At 44.0% G+C, this 22903-nt stretch overlaps 1 protein-coding gene across 19 annotated transcripts in view; it reads left to right on the plus strand.

The window, feature by feature from the left end:
- GARNL3 (GTPase activating Rap/RanGAP domain like 3) overlaps window positions 1-22903 on the plus strand; it is a 176295-nt gene that overhangs the window by 123754 nt on the left and 29638 nt on the right. For all 19 annotated transcript variants that reach the window (XM_035257825.2, XM_078327466.1, XM_078327453.1 and 16 more), the window contains 9 exons: window positions 705-820; window positions 2635-2739; window positions 3843-3917; window positions 7350-7461; window positions 12156-12254; window positions 12603-12719; window positions 13606-13781; window positions 15526-15684; window positions 22599-22665. In XM_035257825.2, coding sequence (XP_035113716.1) covers window positions 705-820; window positions 2635-2739; window positions 3843-3917; window positions 7350-7461; window positions 12156-12254; window positions 12603-12719; window positions 13606-13781; window positions 15526-15684; window positions 22599-22665 — 1026 coding nt within the window. The remainder of the gene's footprint in view (window positions 1-704; window positions 821-2634; window positions 2740-3842; window positions 3918-7349; window positions 7462-12155; window positions 12255-12602; window positions 12720-13605; window positions 13782-15525; window positions 15685-22598; window positions 22666-22903) is intronic.

The raw sequence follows: 22903 nt of genomic DNA on the forward strand, positions 1-22903 counted from the left end.
TAAAACTGTAGGTGTTCAGGTCCAGAGGATCAGGTAGAGAGCAAGAAACAGATATGAAACAGAGTAGGTGTAGCTGCTGGAAGCTGAAAGGGTCTTGACAGCATGGGGCTCAGGAGGACAGCATTTCTGTAGGGGGCCTGTGGCAGGAAAGGGGTCATTAAAGACTTATAACCACCAATTAGAGATGATGCATCAGCAGTAGGGACCCAGCTTATAAGTGGAGCCAGTCAGCAGAGGGACTTTCATCACCGTTGTCAAAGACTTGGGGTGAAATGAAACAAAGGGCTGGGTTGATTTGACATTGAAGATTTGAAAGTAGAAATAGCAAAAGAATGCAGGCTTAAGGTGATGGAGAGGATGTGTTGAAGAGATGGAGTGTGGGGCCAGAAAGGATTACTGAGAGGACTGGTAGCAGTTGGGCGATCAGAGGCTCATGGAATTCCACAGTGGATTTAGCAGCGAGGTTGAAAACTCTGAGATGACGGAAAATGGTATTTCAACAAAAATCTTGACCTTTTCCCTTTTCAGCCAAAACAAGGCTTTAAAATGGATTGTTCTAAGATATTAAGCAGAAAAAAAACCTCAAGCAAAAAAATTCCCAGTCACAGAACTAGAGAAAAAAACAGACATGCATAGTTTAAATTCTTGTTTGTAGTATGGGAAGAGATATCTTGTAATTCCCTTTTTAACTTGATTTATTTTAGTAATTAATGGCGAAAAAGCCACTTTGGAAACCCCAACATTTGCCCAGAAACGTCGGCGTACCCTGGATATGTTGATTAGATCCTTACACCAGGATTTGATGCCGGATTTGCATAAGGTAAATCTGGGTCCACAATCTTCTTTCCTTCTTGTGGGGTCTAAGTTGAGAACACAAGTCCTCAACTCAGCGATGAGGCCCTGGTGAGAAAAGCATAAGAGGCGCCTTAATCCTTGCTGTCAGGACTGAGCTGTGGCTACATTGGGGCAACAGTCTCTCATTGTGACACAAGAAGGAAGGACACTGGTTTCCATATACAGGAACGTGATTTCCAGAAAGCCGGGCCTGTGGAAATCAAGGTGTGAATGAGGGGCAAGGAGGTTGGGTGTCAATCAGCAATCTCTAGAACATTGATGAGTGCTTTTTGGGGTGGCTGTTCTTGGTGATGCTACTCAGCATTGCCAGTCCCCTGAGCTGATGGGTAGGCGAAAGTCGGATTGTAGAAAGAGATAGGGTGCTTTTTTTTGGAGATTTATTGGCCAGCTCCATATTCATGTACTGAAACAAACGTTCCCATTTACTGAAGTTCCAGACACTTCATGGGTCAGAGGCATATCCACGCTGATAGACCCAGCATCTTCCTATCACTTCCAGAGGCACATGTGCTCTTTAGAGGCCTCCTGACTCAATGTTAGTTCATCAGTGACAGGGACTCATTAATGCAGAGTAAAATCATCATTGTTTAAAACATTATCTAACAAGGAAGCACAGAGCAAGTGCATTCATAAACTCCAAGAAAAGGAATTGCTAATGATGTGTGTACATAAATTTTGCATCAGGCTTCAGGTGCTCTCCCAGGGGAGATATAGAATATCAAAATGAGCTAGTGTTCCTTGGTCCTTCCCCTTTGGCTCAGTGACTAGCACCACTTTATAGGCACCCCTTGACTTCTGCCTGGTCTGTATACCCCAACTACTCATAGAGATTGGGCCAGGCTAACTCTAGGACCCTAAAGAGCAAACCATAATTGGCAATCTGTCAATTCCTTAAGGTCAGGGAAGATATAGAGAGGGTACCGAGGTGGGTAATGATGTCCTTCAGGTCCCAGCTGAAGCATCACTGCCTGACAGGCTTCCCCAGCCCCCCAGTTGAAGCCAGGTTTGTTAGATGTTCTCATATACTTGCCACAGTTCCCCTTCATAGCAGTGATCACATGTGCTAAATATGACATTGCTTAATCTTTGTCCCCGGTAGACTTTGTGCTTCACAAGGACAGAGACTATGTCTATCACATTCCCAAACTCTGGCAGAGGACTAGGTGCTCAGTTGGTACTTGCTGATTGAATGAGTGTACCCCTTTCAGTGGCTATGGTTTTAAAGAGAACTAACATTACTAAGTATGCACTAGGCACTGTGCAAAGTACCTTACATGCATTACCTCATTTAAACCTCCTCACACACCTAGGAGACATGTATTAACCACACAAAGACCCTGAGATTCAGAAATTAACTAGTTTGCTTAAGGCAATCCACAGGGCCACAGATTCACACCTCTAGGGGCACTACTCTCATAGATTTCGTTTGTTGTGTTCCAGGGGGTGCCTCTGTGTAAGATTGGCATCCCAGAGCTGTGCAATGTGGTGGCCTAGGTCACACTGTTGGTAAGTTAGTAAGTGATGGAGCTGCAGGTCTGCTGATTTCAAAGCCATGTCCTCAGCCCTCATATGTTGCTGGTTCTCCAGCTAGTGACTCTGAATCTAGCATCTACCATGGACCTGGTACACACAGCAGGGGCTCCATCAATGCTTAATGAGTGAATGAAATGGAAGGTAGAAATAGGACCGTTTGGATAAATAATTTTGTAAACTAAGAGAAGCCAAAAGATGAGACTTAACAACGGTTTGTGCAATTCATAACTTGTTTTTCTTTTTTAGAACATGCTTAATAGACGATCTTTTAGTGATGTCTTACCAGAGTCGCCCAAGTCAGCACGGAAGAAAGAGGAGGCCCGCCAGGCAGAGTTTGTTAGAATAGGGCAGGTGGGTTTTATTCTGAAACCTTTTCTGCAAGACATGTAGTTTTGAGTTCCATCCTAACCAGATGGCCCACGTGCAAAGACTTTGTTTGCCTGCTGCTGTAGGAGCTCTGTAATTTCTCTTCGGATTGTTGTGGCAAACACAAGTGAGATTTTTGAGAACCGAGTAGGTGCACTTCTCTGCAGGCATCACTGAGAGAGCAGCACTCTGCAGAGGTAGGAATGATACTGCCTCAAGGCAAATAGCCACAGGGCCCAGCTCTGGGCTCCTCTCTTTCAGAGAGCACAGACCACTTGCCTGCCTCCTAGGAATTTTCTGAAGAATGAGGAGCCAATTTGGGAAATGCCCCTTGAACCCATCACTGGTAGGAGGAAGCACAGAGTGGCAGTGGCACTCACAGAAGACCTGAATTGCCACCCTGTGACTTGGAAACAATCGTCACAGTTAGGTGGTGCCCAGCCATCCCCTTATTCCAGGTGTTGGAGAAAATCACTCTCCCACTGATAAATATGAGTCGTTTCCACATGACACTGGTATTTATCAGTTCCAGGAGGCGACACAGCTGTCTGCCTTGATCCCACATCACAGCACGGAGAAGTAGGAGTGCCCTCAGCTGCAAATAAGGTTCTGGCTCAAAAGTAGAAAGCTGGGCAAGGCAGGTAGAGAGAGGAAGGCCATGTAATCAAGGGAAGCTTGGAGGCAAAGATAGCTTTTTCCTAAAACAGGTGCATTATTACAAGGTCCTCAAACATTGGCTCTTGTTTAAAGATACCCATACTTTATTCCCAGAGATTTTGATTCATCAAGTTTGAGGAGGGACCTGAGAATCTGTATTTTTTCAATGCTCATAGATTATAAATTACAGTAATGATTTATTGATTAATTGAAATGACAGAATGCATTTGGATAATTTGGGTGGGAACATTGTCATTAAGTCTTCACTATATTCAGCTAACTTCATTTCTTGATTAACAAGTCAGTAGAGGAACCCGAAATGTTAATCAGCAATTACTCCTGTTTTATTAAATTTTTTTGAAATCACGATTGTTTATCCTGCCGTACTTTTGCCTCCTGATAAACTTTAATAGAGATCTCTGTTCTGTAAGGCACTAAAACTGAAATCCATTGTGAGAGGGGATGCTCCATCAAGCTTGGCGGCTTCAGGGATCTGTAAAAAAGAGGTGAGTTCATGGTACTTTCAATTTGAACTGTGAATTCCCCTTTTCCTTAATGAAATTATTGAGACTCTTAGACAAAGGTTTGGGAGCAAAAGGAAGAAGAGCATGTCTGCTGCAGAGTCCTCAAGGAAAGCCCTAGATAAAATTGAGTGGCCATTTAGTGAGAGCCTCTGTGTTGTCATGGTATGCACGTGCCTTTGGAGCAGAGCTGCTGGACTGACCTGGTCAGGCCGGCCAGGTCCCACAGGGCCTCTCAAGCTTTATGTGCATACACATCACCTGGACACCTGAACCAAATACATGTTCTGATCTAGTGGGTCTGGATTGGGGCTGAGAGTCTATGTTTCCAACAAGCTTGCACATGGTTCCTGTGCTGCTGACCACAGACACGCTTTAAACAGCAAGGCTCTGGGGCACTGTTGTTCAAGCTTGAGTGTATATTGGACTCACCCCCAGAGTTTCTGATTGAGCAGGTCTGGGGTGGGACCCAAAAGTTTGCATCTCTAATGGCTTCCCAGGTGATGCTGATGCTGTTGGTTAGAGGACCACAGCTGAAAAACCACTGCTTAATCTACAGTTCACTCAGCCAGCCAAAAAATTGTTTATCTACATCCTGTTCCACTTTCCATGGGGAAAAAAACTAGGTGATCATCAAGAATAGAAGAGAAGAAAATACACAAATTATATTATGAATATGATGTTGTATTATAGAACAGTACCCCATGTACTTACTGTATCTCCATTCAGAATACATAAAAGTTAAATGGGGCAGATTCACAGCACATCACCAGGGAAGTCTCCATTATAAAAGCAAAAGAATTATAAATACATTTACCTTACTGATAAAGATATAGATAATGTGAGCCTACATGCTTTGAAGTCTAGTTTCAGGAAAATGATGAGCTTAAAATATAATTAACCCTAAAAACCACAACCAACTTTAGACAAGACTACTGGCAAATCATCCTTCCCAAAGGCTGCAGCAGTTCTTAGTGTCTGCTTGTTCCTGTGCACAGTAGGAATTTACTGTTTCCAAGCATGTTATAGATACCAGATTCCAGTAAGATTTAATAACATTCTTAATAAGAAGTTCTTAGGCTTATATTAAAAACAGAAGTCTGTGGAACCATAACTTGTTCACCAGGAAACAACAAAGAGCAAGCTTCCATTGTTGAGGTCAGTACTTAACCCACCCGTGGGCCACAGGCCACCCTCAGAGAAACTCCACTCCAGAGGGCCCCATGGGCCACTGTGCAGTTGGCTCTGCAGAGGCCGGAGTCCCCTGCTGTTCCCAAGAGGGTTCTGGGTCCAAATAACCTGGCTTTACCCACCTTTTCAGCACTCATCGTTTCATGAGTCATGGTCATGTTCTTAGAGAGAGCCCAGGAAGAGTCTGCACTTAGACATGAAGACCTAGAGACCACATTCTCACCCTGTGGAATCCACATGAAGCACCCCCATAGAAGAGAGTCCAGGGCAATGGCAAATATTGTCTGTCCTCAGACCAGAGTAACTGTAGGGCCAGATCTGAGTTTGCTGCTGATACTGTACACCCCAATATTCAACAGTTTCTCAGACCTCACATGGTCACTGGCATCCATGAAAAGCAATGGACACCCTGCAAGCACCTGCCCATTAAAATGGGGCCGGGTACAGTGGTTCATGCCTATAATCCCACCACTTTAGGAGGCCAAGGCAGGAGGACTACTTGAGCCCAGGATTGGAGACCACCCTAGGCAACATGGTGAGACCCTGTCTCCACAAAAAAATTAAAAAAAATTAGCCGGGCATGGTGGCTCATGCCTATGGTCCCAGCTACTCAGGAGGCTAAAGTAGGAGGATTGCTTGACCCAGGAGGTCAAGCTGCTGTGAGCCATGTTCACACCACTGCACTATAGCCTGGGTGACAGAGTACGACCGTGTCTCAAAAAAGTTAAAATGGCACATATATGCAGCATTTGAGTACAATTTTGGGGGTTTTACAGACCTCCTTGAGACCTCTGTGGATCCTGTAGGGCTCTTGGATCTTCCAAGGGAAGAACTTTTTTCTGCCTTACTGTTCCAAACTTGTGTCCTCTGGGCAGAAAACATATTGTTACTAAGAACTGGATGTTCTGTCTTGGTGTTACCTAGTGCTGATGTCTGTGTCTCTTCCCTATTGACATTTATATTAACTTTGCTTTTTTATGTCCTCTTGGTATAAGTCACGAACTCAAAATTGCCAGAAATGTTCTTGGGGAAATGCCATTTCAATTAATGACCTGCACTTATATAGCCTTTTTTCAGTTTATAAAATGTGTTCACATTCTTTAGGGTATCTTTTTAGAACATTACAAGTCCCATGTTGGCAATTAGAAAATTCTTTTTGAGGCTGTGCATTTTCTAATGGGAGAGCATCCTTTCCTTTTCTAAGACAGCAGTAACACACAGTATTTACCCTCAGCCCTAATGCCATTCTTAAAGGTGGTCCTCAGAGCCCTTTGCTTTACCGTAAGTATGCGAGTGCATGTTTGCCTAGGTACTTAAGAACACACCTACACGTGTACACACAGGTGTTACTACAGCCCCAGGTGGGACACATCAGGCCCTGATGCCTGGTTGAGAGTAAAGTGAAAATGTAAGACCTTAGCTTGTGCCTGAGAATCTCTCTACAAACTTCTTTTGTCCTTTGAGGCCCATCCAGTGCTTTGGAGGGAAGTTAAGGTTTCTGTTGAAAATGTCCACAATTCTGGTGTGACTAAGATCACAGTACAGAGTGCCTCCTACTCCACACATCCACACGTGGCTCTAAGGCTCCCCCTTTATGCCTGAGATGGAAATGAACTAAGAAGAGTTCACTTGATGTAGATATGTTATGCCGAAACCTGAGTAGCTCTGTTCACAGCACTTGCTATTCTACCAACAGACATTATTTTTTCTTTAAGATTTTTATATCCTATGTGGGTCAATGAGCATTTTTCCGTGAACACAGTATCAACCTCTTAATGCATTGCATATGTTTTACTAATTTGCTGAATCAGCAACACAGGAATCTGACTTTTTTAGAGAATTATGTGGGACTTTTTAATGATGAACTAATGTGAATTCTCTAAAAAAACAGGCACCATTTGGCCCAACTCCCAGGTGTTAAAGCAAAATGCTTGTAGAAACCTTTACGAACGTGTCAATTGCCTCTGAGAAACATTATGATACAGAGACAGGTTATGGTGCCAGAAACCTGTGAATTCACTCTTTTCCTATTGCATGTGTATTTGAAAGGAGACTTTTCTTCCTAAGAAAGGCAATTGAGCCCAGACCCCAGGATTTGAAGTGACTCTGCTCCCACAGGGGTATCTGTGTTACTGTTTCAGGTGTGGTATTGTACATTTCCGTCTGGTAGGCTGCAGTGTATTTTTTCTGGTGCACTTATCTTCCGATGCTTGTATTGCCTCACAGCCGTGGGAGCCCCAGTGTTTCTGCAGTAATTTCCCTCACGAAGCCGTGTGTGCAGATCCCTGGGGCCAGGCCTTGCTGGTTTCCACTGATGCTGGCGTCTTGCTAGTGGATGGTTAGTGAGTAGCTGCTCCTACAAATGTCTTTTTCATATAACTTGTAGTACTTCTGAAATGAGTGACCACCAACCAACTCACTTTGGACCATAAATGCATGTTCTTCAAAGAGTTTAGTGAAGTTTTATTTCCTTAAAAAAATTAAACCCTTGTTTTCAGGGCAAGCAGAGGAAATATACTCTGAACGAAGCATGCTGGAGGGTGGGCCATAGATTCTGTTCCCAAAATATATGATGGGACTGTGGATATCAAATGACCTGCAAAAAGAATCTCCTTCTCAGTCAATACTACTTATTATCACTCCAACATTTTACTTTAAATCAGCAAGGATACATTATTTAGAACCACTATCTCAGAGACATGCCTCTCTGGAAGTCTTTTAAAAAAAAGGATTTCTGATTCAAAAAGTACCAGATGTCTAAAACAAACAAGAATCTTAGATAACCCTTTTGTGATGGATATAGAAACAAAAAGATTTTGACAGGGACGCCGATTTCAGCTCAATGTAAAATCACACATTCTGACAGCCAGATAGATCAATCTGCCTGGGGAGTTAGTCAGTTCTCTTTCACCCAGAGAGGGTGCAACCTCAGAGCAGATGTAGATTCAAGATTATTCCAGACCCTGAAAGAATGACAGAGGAGCTAAACACTAGTAACAGGTTGTCTCCTGGGCTTCAGAGGCACAGAGACAGTGTCTTCAAAGGGCATTTCCTCGGACTGCCCAGAAACAGCTGCCCAGTCTCTGGTTACCATAGTGACATTTTGTGAGAATCCGGAAGACACCACTGTGAAAATGACATAATGGCCTAAAACTGTAGCATCTTCCCACCTTTCAGTACAACCTATACTTCCTCTGATGCTTACTGGGCACGTTTACCAAGCACCTGCTGTGTGCTGGGGCCCCATGCCAGGAGTCTTCTGAAGTATAGGAGATGTGAGCCATGCTTCATAATGGATTTATTTCTGACCTCATCTGTTATTTTTGATATGTGTTTCAATTGCGTGCCCATAGTCATTGTATCTATAAGAACCTTAACAAAAGGAAGATGAATTTAAAATTCATAAATTTACTATTTAACATGTAATTTTTGAAATCACAAAATGATTGGAAACTGTGATCTTGATAAAAACTCAACCTCTGTGAGCCTCGAGTTTCTCTAAATTGGGGATAATTTTTTAAGATGCTGAAAATAGTTTATAATAATGAAAATTGGCAAAACAAAATGGGATGATCAAAACTACAAGGAGGGGATTGTAGAGGCTAAATAAATTTATCTGTAGTAAGTGTTTACACAGTGGTTGGCATGTAGTAGTAACTTACTAAATGGCCAGCTATTATCTTTACTATGTCTCTATGAACTTGCTCCAAAAGTGAAACAATAACAAAAAAAGGAATTTAAAAAACAAACAGATGGCCGGGGGTGGTGGCTCATGCCTGTAATCCCAGCACTTTGGGAGGCCAAGGCGAGTAGATCACGAGGTCCGGAGTTCAAGACCAGCCTGACCGACATGGTGAAAACCCATCTCTACTAAAAATACAAAAATTAGTCAAGTGTGGTGGCACATGCTTGTAATCCCGGCTATGCAGGAGGCTGAGGCAGGAAAATCACTTGAACTTAGGAGGCAGAGGTTGCAATAAGCCGAGATTGCGCCACTGTACCCCAGCCTGAGTGACAAAGCGAGACTCCATCTTTTTTTTTTCTTGCAGATTCATCAGGAGAGACTCCTTCTCAAAAAAAAAAAAAAAAAGATTTTAGTGGTTTAGTGCAGTCTGTTAGTTTTATTGATGAAGAAACTGAGGCCTAAAGAAATTATGTGAATTACCCAAGATCACACAACTGGTAGGGGCACGTCTGGAACTAGTACCCAGATGTGATTGTTAGTCCAGGGCTCTTTTCACTAAACCAACTACATTATATTAAACTCTACCAATGTCTCTAACACAGATTTCCAAAAATATAGTCCTGGGGAAATAATTATGAAAAATTTTGTGATTTAAAGAATGTTCAGTCCTTCCCTTTTGCCTTTTTGGGAAAGAGAAAGCATGCTTCATAATGACTATTTGTAAGCTTGCCTAAAACCAAAAGATTCTATTTAAGTTGCCTCTATTTTTTTAAATGCAAAACCCAAACCAAGATTACCAAGTTCCTTTCTGAAATTTTTATTTCTGAAATTTTATCTTAAAGATCCAAAATTTAATGGAAATGTCAGATATAAGGAGTATTGTGATTTGCCAGGAAACTCTTTTCTTCCAAATTTGAAGGAAGTCATCTTTGACAGGATGGTGGGTGTAGCTGTTTACACCCACCACTGGCTTAGATTTATGATTCAAATTAGTTTTTTCATGTCCTTATTATACAATGATGCTTCTGTTTTTGCTTAAAAAAAAGAATAACCTTCAGGGCCTTCTTTGTATTTCTTGTTGTGCTTTTAAGCCACAATTCTTGTTATTTCTTTGTTTACCTTTTTCTTGTCTACACTTAATCATATTAAGAACTGTTTCCATGAGTGAATCCATCCATTTTGTTTCAGGCTGAGTTCCACTCTATCCCATTAGCCTTTGCTTAATTTCATTAGTTGTATCCCTTAGGAGTCTACTCCTTTCAAGGTCATTATTAAAAATCAAGACCTTTTGTACCCTAAGTTAGCAAAACCTACTTTGAAAGGAAACTAAATACTGATTAAAGATGCTCTCACCATGTGTTTTGGTTTTGCAGTAATAGGAAAGCTGGTTCAAAAGACTGTTCTTCATAAAGGGATTACAGGAAGGAAAACATTGTTATCAATCAGTCATTAAATCCACCGGTCACTGTCAGATCCTTGCCTCCTCTTCTTTCTTGTGTTGTACACAAACCTGTTCAGCCATCTGAGAAAGACTGGATGGAGAATAAGTGCTAATTCACTCTGTACACAGCTCGGCAGCTACACAGTATATACCTCTGTTTCTATGTAAAATGAAGGATCCTTGCCATTGATTAATTCCTTGCAGTGCTATTGCTGCTGTGGTCGAATCTCTATCCACAGGGATGTGGGGCTGCTCCAACATCCCATTTTATGCTCCAACACTGGTGAAGAGCACGGCTTTGTCCTTGCACAGGCTTGGGCTCCACATGCTGGAGGTGTGACCTCAGACAAGTTATTAACATCAAGCCCCAGGCTCCTTCTTTGTTCAGTGGGAATATTACAAGTTACTACCTAATAGGATCATTGGGACATTTAAGTTAAACATATGAAACCCTAAGCATTAGGGTGTGGCATTTAGAAAGCCCTTAGTATATGTTACCTGTCCTTGCTGTGACTGCTATTCTCCCACAAAATGAAATAATCATAGTTATTTAGCCAACTATGATGATGGGTATTAGAGGGATCATCTCGTGCTTTGAAAAATTAAGTCTTCCCCAGTAGAAGTACAAAGACCCTGTGGAAGCCCAGGGTAGAAGAGGAAGAGAAGTGGTTGATGAGCTATCAAAATTTACATTTGCCCCAATAATTAAGAGGAACTAGAGACAAGCCCTAGGTGTAATACTAAGCTTAGCTTAGTCTGTGCTCTGACAAATCTGAGGCCTCACAGGCCTGCAGGAGTGGGAGATCCTCTCCCGACTAGGGGGTTGTTATTGATCCTGATGGTGAAAGCTCTGCTCCCTCCTCCGTACCATCCAGGAAGGGATGAACTCCCAACCACACTTAGATTTCTGGAAAAGGAAATATCCTCAGGGCCCCTTGCTCTCCTAAATTATAGTTAAACAAGCCCAACCCCACAGCAAAGCATTTGCAGAATAAATACAGGTGAAGAATGAGCCGGCCACTTCTGCCCCAAATGTCTCCACCATCCTGGACACCTCTGCCTTCCCCTGATGCTGCCATCCATCTCAGAACAGACCCTTTTGCTTACAGAACTGAATGGAACAGCCTTAGTAATTCTTTAGCCCCCTGTGTCCTTGGTCCCCCAGGAGCAAAGTAATTGTTAGCAACTTAGATTCCAGTAAGTAACCCCAACAACAAATCCCGTGTGGAAGTGCAATGTCTTTATCCATTTACCGGAGATTTCCTTGAACATTCCCACTTCAATTCGTTTTTCCTGCTATTTTGGCAATTTAATTGATATTTCTCTTTATGTTTTTGTCTAAAAAGATTTCCTGTTCCTTTGGGAAAAAATTTGAAAATGTATAGGCAAACTACTATTGATACAAACACAGGACATGTTAGGGTAGAGTATGTTAATATTTATCTTAAATCCAAGAGGAAATTTTAATTTTGCTTTCTTGAGAAATATACAATATGATATGCAATTTCAAATATTACATAAAAATCAGAAAATACTTGAGAGAAATGGCTGCTTTTTTTTAACGGTGTTCAGACCTTTGGTACAACCCCAGTAAAAATTGGTATTGAGAGATGTTGCTTTTTCTTTGATGAACATGAATAGAGTTTTCATGCCTCTGCTGCTATGTCCCCTATATAGAATTCGGGATATAGAATTCCCTATGGGAAGAAAGCATCAGCACTTCTTCCTGAGCTAGGAGAAGAATAGTGCTTGAACGTATTGCATAGAGTTTATGAAAGCCCTAGAAACTGACTTCCTTCCTTACCTAGAGAGAACCGAGGTTCAAAACTACCCATAGGCATGTTTCATGGGTTCTGGAAAGCGTGGGCTGGGTTGCAGTGATGGGTAACCAGGTTTCCTTTTCCAGATGACCTTCCATCAATGCCCGTGTTTGACAGAACTCTGCCAGTGAAGCAGATGCATGTGCTCGAGATCCTGGACCTTCTGGTTCTCAGAGCAGACAAAGGTGGTATCTCCTGCCCGGTGGCATGCTGTGGAAGAAGGAACACAGTTGCCTTCTGTGGCCCACCCCACAGGTCACCAGGGTCTGAATGCATAGGCTCCACCAGCTGTTTCTTTTCCTGATGCCCGGTGCTTGGGATCCCTCAGTGATCCCTTTGTTCTCTGGGGAGGGGAGCCATGGGGGAAAAGGGGTGCATATGTAATTGCTTTGTCAGGTAAAGTGGTATGGGTTGCCTCTCGAATTCCCGAACACTTCCAATCCTAGTTTTCCTACACAGCTTGCCCTTGGAGGCCTTCCAGGTCACCTTACTTTTCCATTTAATCTCCTCCTCTGATTTTTTTATGTCACCAGGAAAAGATGCTCGCCTCTTTGTCTTCAGGCTAAGTGCTCTGCAAAAGGGCCTCGAGGGGAAACCGGCTGGGAAGAGCAGGTCTGACTGCAGAGAAAACAAGTTGGAGAAAACAAAAGGTGACTTGTGTCTTCACATCTTGGGAGATCTTATTGGTTTGTTTTTTTGTTGGGAACATCACAAAGTAGCATCACTGTTTGCATAAGGAGCTTGAAAGCTAGAAAAACACTACTAGAAGAAATTCTAGGCCTTCCATACAGGTTCTAGAGATGCATTAAATTCTATTAGCAAATCTGTTAGTGAAGAAATGTTTAGACTTTGGACCCTGGAGCTCTGATGACTCTAATTGATATCATGTAGCAAGTATGAAGTTAAGCCCACAAATCTAGAATATAGGAAATAGGACTTTCTTTCTTTCCTTTCTTTCTTTCCTTCTTTCCTTTCTTTCCTTCTTGCCTTCTTTTCATCTTTCTTTCCTTCTTTCTTTCTTTTCTTTCTTGTTTTATTTCTTCTTTCTTTCTTGGCAGAGTCTCACTCTTGTCACCCAGGATAGAGTGCAGTGGCACAATCTCGGCTCACTGCAACCTCTGCCTCCTGGGTTCAAGTGATTCTCCTGCCTCGGCCTCCTAAGTAGCTTTGATTACAGGTGTGCACCACCATGCCCAGCTAATTTTTGTATTTTCAGTAGAGATGGGGTTCCACCATGTTGGCCAGGCTGGTCTCGAACTCTTGATCTCAGGTGATCCACCGACCTAGGCCTCCCAAAGTGCTGGGATTATAGGCATGAACCACCGCACTCGGCCAGGAATAGGACTTTTAATTTTCCTGTAATTCGACCTAATATTAATATCTAGTCTCCATTTTGCCTGGTGTCAGAAACATTCTCAGTCTATTCACTAAGTTATGCTTAATTTCCAGGGTTCTTAGGTATTGCCAGATTGTCAAGGCCTGGGGACTTCCACACCTGCATGTCATGTGTAGGGCATTATTTCTTTCTTTTCCCAGGCTGCCACCTATATGCTGTTAACACTCACCACAGCAGAGAGCTGAGGATTGTGGTTGCAATTAGGAATAAACTGCTTCTGATCACAAGGAAACACAACAAGCCCAGTGGGGTCACCAGCACCTCATTGTTATCTCCCCTGTCTGAGTCACCTGTTGAAGAATTCCAGTACATCAGGGTAGGTTTGATGTTTAAATCATTTATCTCCCAGCCTAGGTGTCATGAGGCAGACCCTCTCCTTCCACCCAGAGTTTGTTGTTAAGCACTGAGGTTGTCCCACTGTTTAGTAGCCAACTAGGGAAACCCTTACCTGTGGTGCCCTTGTTTCCCCCAGAAGACTAAAGCTAAAGCTCATTCATTCCAGTGAACATCTATAGCTGCTGTCTAGGTACAAAGGACATAGCAATGACCAAAATGAAGTCTTCTGATGGGTATTGCTTTCCAGTTGAAAGTTAACAGAAATAAGCAAATAACATCTATGATGGCTGGCAGAAAGTACTAAAATTAAACATACAGGAAGGTCAGGGAACAAAGGATAATGGAGGAGGGAGTTGGGAGATTCTGTTTTAGAATGTCCCAGGAAGCCCTCTCTGAATAGGTTGGTTACCTCTGAGCAGAGACCCAAAAGAAGTATAGGAGTGAGTGATGAGGATATCTAGGGAAAGGATATTCTAGGCAGAGGAAGCAGCCAGTGAAGAGCCCTGAAGCCCTATTGAAGGCACAGTCAAGAGCAGAGGGAACAAGGCAGGTAGGTCAGAAAGAACTGGGAAATATACTCTTGAGCCCTCAGGCCATTGCAAGGACTTTGGCCTTGACTCTGAGTGAGATGGGAAACCATTAGAAGGTTCAAAGCAGAGAATTGGCATATTTTAAAAAGATTATTCTGGCTCCTGGGTAGAGGGGAGCTTAGGAGGCCAAGGGTAGAAATAAGAAGGCCTGCTAAGAGACTAGTGCAGAATCCTGGCAAGAAAGGTTGGTGGCTTTGGTAGCAGGAGAGATGAGAAGAAGCAGTGGGCAATGCTGTCCTGCTTGCCTCAGTCAGCAGGATTTGCTGGGAGACTGAAGGGAAGCCTTGTGAGACAAACCTTCTCCAGGGTCAAATTCCCTCCCTGATGTCACCATCTCTTTTAAAGACTAGGATACATTAAGGTAAAGACTATATCTAACAGTGGCCACTAAGATGAAGTATTTCTACTGGTGAACTGAGAATTATTTTTGTCTAGAGTTAAAGCCTTTTGAATTATGCCCATCAGTTTCTGCTAATGTTCAACTTCAGGGGACTGAGCAACATGACAATTAAGTTAAAACACATAAAATCTTGCTCTAATTAGATGTTAGCTTTCTGGATATAGTGATTAGCTATTTTAATGAAGATTTACATGCAGCATATACGTTTATGTAGTATGAACACTGAAATTAGATCTCCTGAGTTTATATCTTGGCTCTACCCTGTGTAAACTTTGTGATTGACTTTTGAGCTTCAGTTTCCTCATCTGTAAGACAGAATAGTAGTTGTACCTACCTTACGAGGTTGTTATGAGGATTCAACAAGAACAGTGCCTAGCACATGTTAAATACTCAAATAGATTAGTTAGCAATTATTAATACTATTACTGAATCCCATGACAGGACCAGACTATGTAAGGGATAAAGCAGACCATACTAATGAATCCATTTTGTAAAATTGTTTCCTGGTCTTGGTCCTTTCCAGTAGACAGAGGCCTGAGTCTTTTGAGGAGAAGTTATGGGAAGGAGCTGTCTGATGTGACTTCTCTCTTGTCCCTTCTTCTCTGTAGCACAAGGCTCTGCAGGAGCCTGGGGAGGGTACCTTCTCTGAAAGGAGGGGATGGGCAGTGGAGCTTAGCATGGAGCTGACTGCTCTGTTCTAACCTCTGTCTCTTGCATCCTCACCAACCACACAGGAAATCTGTCTGTCCGACTCTCCTGTGGTGATGACCTTAGTGGATGGGCCAACTGAAGAGAGTGACAATCTCATCTGTGTGGCTTATCGACACCAGTTTGATGTGGTGAATGAGAGTACAGGAGAAGCCTTCAGGCTGCACCATGTGGAGGCCAACAGGGTAAGCCAACAGTTGTGGGGACAAGTGGGAATCAGAAAAGACTAATAATCATCATTGTGTCTTCTAACCTTGAGATGCTATGATTTGGATTTCTTTAAAATTATGTACTATTCATTACATCAGTATTATGTGATTCACTATTTAGACTAAGCCATGTGAAGTTGCCATTTTTATAGGTCAGAATGACTCCATCTGTTATCATGTGACTGTCCCATTTGCCCTATTTAGCTTTCAGACCTTTCCTTGCCACTCCATCTTTCTGAATAAAAGAGACATGAACAGGTCGGGTGCGGTGGCTCACGCCTGTAATCCCAGCACTTTGGGAGGCCAAGACGGGAGGATTGCCTGAGCCCAGGAGTTCAAGACCAGTCTGGGCAACATGGCAAGATGCTGTTTCTATTTAAAATTTAAAAAAAAAAAGACATGAAGAGTCAAAAGGCTGAATATAATAAGAAAATAAATGAGAGCATTTGTTAGATGATTTGTCCTGGGAGGACCCTTGGAGAATGAGCTTGCCTTCTGAGGCCCTGCAGACTCTCATCTTGGGGACTGGGTAGCCAGAGTGGGTACAGAACCCTCCCTATCCCTTAAAAGCCCACTAGGAAAGGAGAGAGTGAGCAAGCAGATGTGCCTTGGGAGTCTACACCCTGGCCTGATGCACAGAGAACAAGGATGTCCTAGTGTGGCACAAAATCTAAGGCCACCCGAAACTGTGCTCATGTTCTAAAGGTGACTGTGGGGTTTGAACCTTGGCACTCACTGGATGGTGATGAACATTCACCACCCTGAGGCCTGGCAGCCTGTCGCTGGAGAGCGTTCAACACTGACACTGACATCAGCAGATCACAGAGCTCTTCAGCCGTGTGGCACTGTGAGGCAGGACAAGGTCTGCTGTCAGTGGGCCACTTGGGGTTTGTATCACGTAGTGCAAGCCAGTATTCTACTTTAGGTACTGAGGAGACCACAGAATGGGGATGTCAGCGCCAGGGAGAGTGTAGTTCCTAATGAGGGCTTCCAGACCCGCAGGCTACCCCCAGTCCTGTTCAGCTGAATCAAAGAGACTGCGGAATTCTTCCAATTATGCTTTACGACTTGTATTAGTTGTAAATATGCTCCATATAAATATTCCAGACTTGTCTGCAACTGGAGTCACCTGAGGAGTTTGAAAAGCTACCATTGCCTGTGTTCCTCCTCCAGGGGATTTCCTGGGTCTAGGGTGTGCATGGGTTTGGGAATGTTTATGTGGTCCCCAGATAATTTTAATATTTAGCCAAGTTGGGAATCCCTGGTCTATTTCATTGCTTTGCAACCCTGGTTGTCTTCCCATGGAGAGCTTTAAAAAGGTCTATGTCTGACCCCAGGCCAGGCCAATTGTATCAGAATCTTGGGGTGTGTGGTACTTGGGAACCAATATTTTTTAAGTCTCCCCTCAGATGATACTATAATATAGAACTAGGAGAAGGAGTGGATCCTGAAACTTCCTAATTTAAAGCTGGGAGGAATGCCATCCACTCCCCCGCTGCCTGGGCATCCCTGGACCAGCATGTCTTCCTGCCCACTGGCTTCTGAGGAGCAGGTGCCCTTGTTTGTCCTTTAAAAGTTCTCACCCCCTTCTTCTCAAAACTCTGTGTGAGCAGCCAAACAAAGCAGAAAAGCCATGGTGAGCCAGGTCTTTGTCCAATCAGTCCTTTTCCACTAGTTTCCTAAGACTTAGCTGGGTTTTGCTAATGGAAAAGTCCTTACCTCATTTCAGAGAAACTTTCTGATACGTTCTAGTTTAAAATAAATCATGCTTAAGTGGCTGAAGATTGTACAGTTTACTTATCAGCGTAGCTGTAGAGAAAAAAAATCATTTTATTAAATTTCTTTTATATTATGGTTTTTACTTATATTTAATGCCCTCTTTTTTTTCCTATGATTTGTACTGGATAAATTGGGTTAAAAACCATTTTCTTTGATGACGTCTGTGTTTTGTTTTTTGGATGGCTGTCAGGAATGACTCTCAAGTTTTCTGTCCTTTTTAAAAGACAAATATACGAAGCTTTTTCCTAAGAGAAAAAAAATTTTAAGAAAAAAAGAGAAAAAAAAAACCTTCCTTGGTCTCTGGCTCTGAGAGGATCAGTGTGCATGGCCCTCCCGTGGTAAAATGGCAGCCACATGGCTGCCAGCAGGCACATGGGCTTACTTAGATGCACTCAGTCATCTCTGCAAGGAGTGTCCTGTCTGACTGGGGAGATGGGCTCTAAGAAAATGAAAAAGATAATGAGCTGTTCTAATAGCTGGTTAGAAATAGGCCTTGTGGGAACAGGACTAGCTTTTTACCTAGATATCCCTGCAGCTCAGCACCCAGGGCAGTGAGGACAGGAGAGAGAGGCTGACCCAGCCTGGGTCACTGGAATCTCATTTTCATTCTTTCTACACTCACTGCCTACCTGCCTGTGCGGGCACCAATGTTAACTGGGCAGTCATCGCTTCCTGCTCCCATTCTTCTTCTCTTAGCCAGGACCATTTGATCCCTATTTCAGGCTTCTACCCACCCCTGCATCTATGGCAGTCCTAGCTCAAGAAAGGAAATGTTTAAGAAGCACTAAAGCAACATTCTGAAAGTCACTGTCAAGTTCACTGTACCAGTGGGACTGCTGTGACCCACTACTGCTGCTCTAGCCACCAGCACTGGCCTCGTTCCCAAAACCAAGTGGTCCTCTGGGAGAAACTACAGGCATGGTCATGGGATCTGGGTCCCTGGTTTATGAGAGGGCATAGGTTCTCATCTTGACATCTGCCCAGAACCCAGTGGTTCTCAGCTGGGGGCTGAGCCCAGAACCACAAGGGAAGGCTGAAGGCAGAGCCAGCTGGGGGAGGTATAGTTCCGATTTTACTTGTTACAAGTTTGTGTTTCAAATTTTTACAATCACCATATATTATTTGTTATTTTAAAATGCCAATAAAATGAACTACACGTATTACTTTTTTTTAAGAGAGAGACACAGGGTCTAGCTCTGTCCCAGGCTGGAGTGCAGTGGTTCAATCATGGTTCGAGGCTACAGTCAGCCTCCAACTACTAGCCTCAAACAGTTCTCCCTCCTTGGCCTACCAAAGCACTGGAATTACAGGTTCGTGAGCCACCATGCCCAGCCAGACTACTTATTTTTAATCAAACCTATAAAAATTTAATGCCTGTGTCCTACACCAGACCTGCCATATCAGGATCTCTAGGAGCAAGAACCCTGCCAGGCCCTCTCCCAAGGTGGAGACAGACCCCTATATTAAAGCATAAAGTAAGTCTCATTGTAATAAGTGTTAATAAAGGTCTGAACAATAAAGTGCTGTGGCATGTCTAGGGAGGAAGTGGTTAAATACAAGCCTGTTCCTGAATCCTAGCCCTGGGGCTGAAGCCTACCACCACCTGCCTTGTAGCCCAACTCTGAATATTGCCACATTTGTCTGCCTGTCAGCACAGCGCTGGAGCCCCTTGGTAGACTTACTTGATGCCAAGTACCCCCCTAGTGTCTGTGGTCATTGTTCGTAGAGCTTGGTCTAAAAGGTTGCCTGAACTTCTTCCACACCTATCACCACTGCCATCCTCCCCGCCACCACCCCACCCCAAACACACACGCAGGCCTTATCTCTAAACTAAAAGGCTGTCTAGTTCCACTTTTCCCACTGCAGTCAACCCTCCTATAGTTATAATTATGGCCACCATTGAATGGCCACCTCTGTGTACCAGGCCCTGGGTCAGAGCATGTCATAAGCATTATATCTCAGGGGGCTTTTCATTTCTCTTTTTTTTTTTTTAGTTGGGGTTTTGCTCTTGTTCTCCAGGCTGGAGTGCAATGGCATGATCTTGGCTCACTGCAACCTCTGCCTCCCAGGTTCAAGCGATTCTCCCGCCTCAGCCTCCCAAGTAGCTGGGATTACAGGCACCTACCACCATGCCTGGCTAATTTTTTTTTTTTTTTGCATTTTTAGTAGAGGTGGAGTTTCACCATGTTGGCCAGGCTTGTCTCAAACTCCTGACCTCATATGATCTGCCCGCCTTAGCCTCCCAAAGTGCTGGAATTACAGGTGTGAGCTACCACACCCAGCCCATTTTCTCCAAAAGAAACTGAAGTCAGAAAGAAGAAGTCACTTATTTATCCCAGAGCACACAGCTAGTAAGTGGCAGAGGCAGGACTTGGACCCCAGCTGGCTGATTCCAAAGACCATGCTACCACAGCTGGTGGGAATGGCAGGTTCAGCCACAAAGCTGGTAGCAGCATTCGGCCCCTCTGGTGGAGAAGCTCCCAGTCTGGCAGAGGAGACACGCTGCAGCACTAAGCCTCTAGCTGAGATAGTGAAGTAAAACTGGCACATACAGGGGTATCTGAGGAGGAAGTAATTCTAAGTCAAAGTGGTGGGGCCGGGAAGGCTCCTTTCTGGGGTCAGAGGGAACTCAAGGACTGTCCTTCCTGTAATATATCCCTTGGTGCTGGCTCCTTATCTAAATAATTATATCAGCCAACATTGACTGAGCATTTACCAAGCTCCAGGCCCTGTGCTAGGTGCTTAGATAAGTTACCTCCTGGGGTCCTCAAGCCAGTAGGGGTAGATATTCTTATTTTCTACCAACTTACAAATGAAGAAACTGAAGGTCCAAGATGGGAAGCAACTGGCATGAGCACACACGCCTCCAAAGTGATGGAGCTGGGATTTCACTTACTCACTTACACTTATCCATCTGATTAGTTTATTCTGTCCCTGCCACCCACTAGGCCCTGATCAGGAAGCTGTGGGGATAGCAGTGAGCAGCACTGACGGACCTTTGCATCTGAGCCTTAGATCTCATGGGGAGGGGAGCCACATGGAACAGACAGACAAGAGGCACCAGAGGTTGAGGCACGCTCTGCAGAGAGCCTGAAACACAGGGCATGATAGGAGCAACGGGGATTATTTCAGATTTGACAGCCCCCAAGTCTCTCTAATGCCAGTGCTGGAGCTCTTGGCCACTTGTCCTCACTGTCACTCCCTGCTAAGCTCCCGCAACTTTTGTTTGAGGCATTTGCCCAATTATACCTTATGTTTCTGTTTTTTCTAAAGGGTAATACCTCACCTTATTCTTTTCTGTATCATAATGGCACCAAATACAGTGCCAGATAATGGGAGAGAGCCAGGGGTTCCGTTGGAAAAGCCACCCAACCCCAAGTAGTGGCACCGGCTGAGGGTGGCCAGTTAGGGCCTTGGCACCATAATGAGACCATTTAGAGGTGAAGGCTGTGTTCTGGTGACAGCAGTGAAGAGGAGGATCAGCCAGCGCAGGGCCAATGGGAGGAGCACAGTATGGACGGAAGGGCTGGGAGAGGGGAGCCAGCAGGAGCCCACAACAAGGTGCTCCTGCGAAGAGGTCAGGGCCTAGCCTGGAACAGCAGTAGGGACCCAAAAAAGACACCTGAGAGACTGTGTGAAGAGGCTGCTGCTGGACTTGGGTTGGAGGTGGCCCTGAGACTTTGAGAATAGTTCTGCTAACAAAAAGGAGGAGATTTAAAAGGAAAGCTGGTTGTGTAGGAGATAAAGCAATAGCCTTTATTGAGTGAGACCCTATGCTAAAATCTCTGCCTTGTCTTACTGAATTCCCATTACAACCCAACAAAGTCAGTGTTCGCATTATATCTGCTTTACAGACGAAGACCTAAGGCCAGAGGCTAAGCCATTTGCCACATGCCACAGAGGCAGTAAGTGGCCTAGACGGGGCTCGATCTCCCATCTGACTGCCCAGTCTGTGCCCCTCCAGTGCCCCCACCCCTGACCCACTACTTCCTGCTTTTAATGACTTGGATGTGGAATCAGTTGCATCTAAGAACAAACGACATAGACTAGGGGCTGCAGCCTTGAGGAGAATGTGTGCCTGAGCCTGTGGATTTAGGGTTTTGAGTACAAAGCAAAATTTGGAGCTATAGAAGTGGGATTTTACTAAGGAAAGAAGAGCCAAGAAATTGAAGAATAATCTGAGGTGGGAGAGAGGACGGGGGCATGAGATGTCACCCATCAGAGGCTACAGAGGGTAGGATGGGGAGATGAGCAGTGCCCAAGGCCTTCTGTTGGGGAGAAGGAGATCTTGGCTGAGCTCAGAGGGTGGCTTTCCTGGAAGCATGGGAGGCCATGCTTCTAGGAAAAGGGTTGACAATACAAGTGAGGAGGTGAAAGGAGCAGGAGGCTCTTAGAGGGCTGGAGTTTCGAAAATCAAGAAGGACCAAGGATGCCATCACCTTGAATGCCCTCCTCTCAGATGCAGAAACTGAGGCCCAGAGAGAGGAGTTTGCCCCAGACCACAGAAGTAGGTGTTCTGATACCCTTTTCATTGCACCATGCTGCCTGTCTTGACATGAAGAACAGAGAAAGAATGGAAGTGTGAAGACAGGCCATGGCGATTTTAAGGTATACAGACTGTTGGAGGCAGAAGGATGTCTCACTAGAGGTACAAGAGCAATAAGATAGGAAGAGAACCGGAATCTTAGTTCAGATGTTGACTGTGGAAATAATGGCAAAAACTGCAATTACTTTTGCACCAACCTAATACTTTCTGGGTTAATGTGAGAGTGAAAAGACCAATTCATGTGAAAATGCTTTAGGAGCTGGTACATAACATATAAACCTGAGGCATTTTAATAGAGAGGAGATATACCAGGCACAGAGCTTCTCAAAGGGTATGAAAAGATGATGAGAAAGTCCCAGAGAAGAAAGAATGGAGAGACTTTTCTTTCTTTCTTCCACATCTCTGATGTATTATAATGTGCATTGTGGGTGCCATGGGGGCAGGCATGACCCCATGGCACCTGCATCAGAGGGCCATGGTCCCTGCAAATGCTCACAACTTGAAAAAGTCTTTTCACAGGGTCAGCGTCCAGCCTGCACACTACCATTGCCCGTTATCATTGCAGGTTAATTTTGTTGCAGCTATTGATGTGTACGAAGACGGAGAAGCTGGTTTGCTGTTGTGTTACAACTGTAAGTTAAGGATGTGTTTTTATCTTTATTTGCTAAAATGGACTTTTTTTTTCTGGGCAATCTATAAAGACTTTCCTTAGATTTACCCAGTGTATCATTCCTTTGTTCGTAATTGCCTTCCAGGAAGCAGCTGAAAAATACCTTCCTCCTTATGTCTTCCACTGTGCACCAGGTCTCTTGGTGACACAGTACAAGAACTGCCACCTGTGGTGCTATCTCCAGGATTCGCCAGTGATGA

The sequence above is a fragment of the Callithrix jacchus genome, chromosome 1, assembly GCF_049354715.1.
Source record: "Callithrix jacchus isolate 240 chromosome 1, calJac240_pri, whole genome shotgun sequence".
In the NCBI taxonomy this organism is placed as follows: Eukaryota; Metazoa; Chordata; class Mammalia; order Primates; family Cebidae; genus Callithrix; species Callithrix jacchus.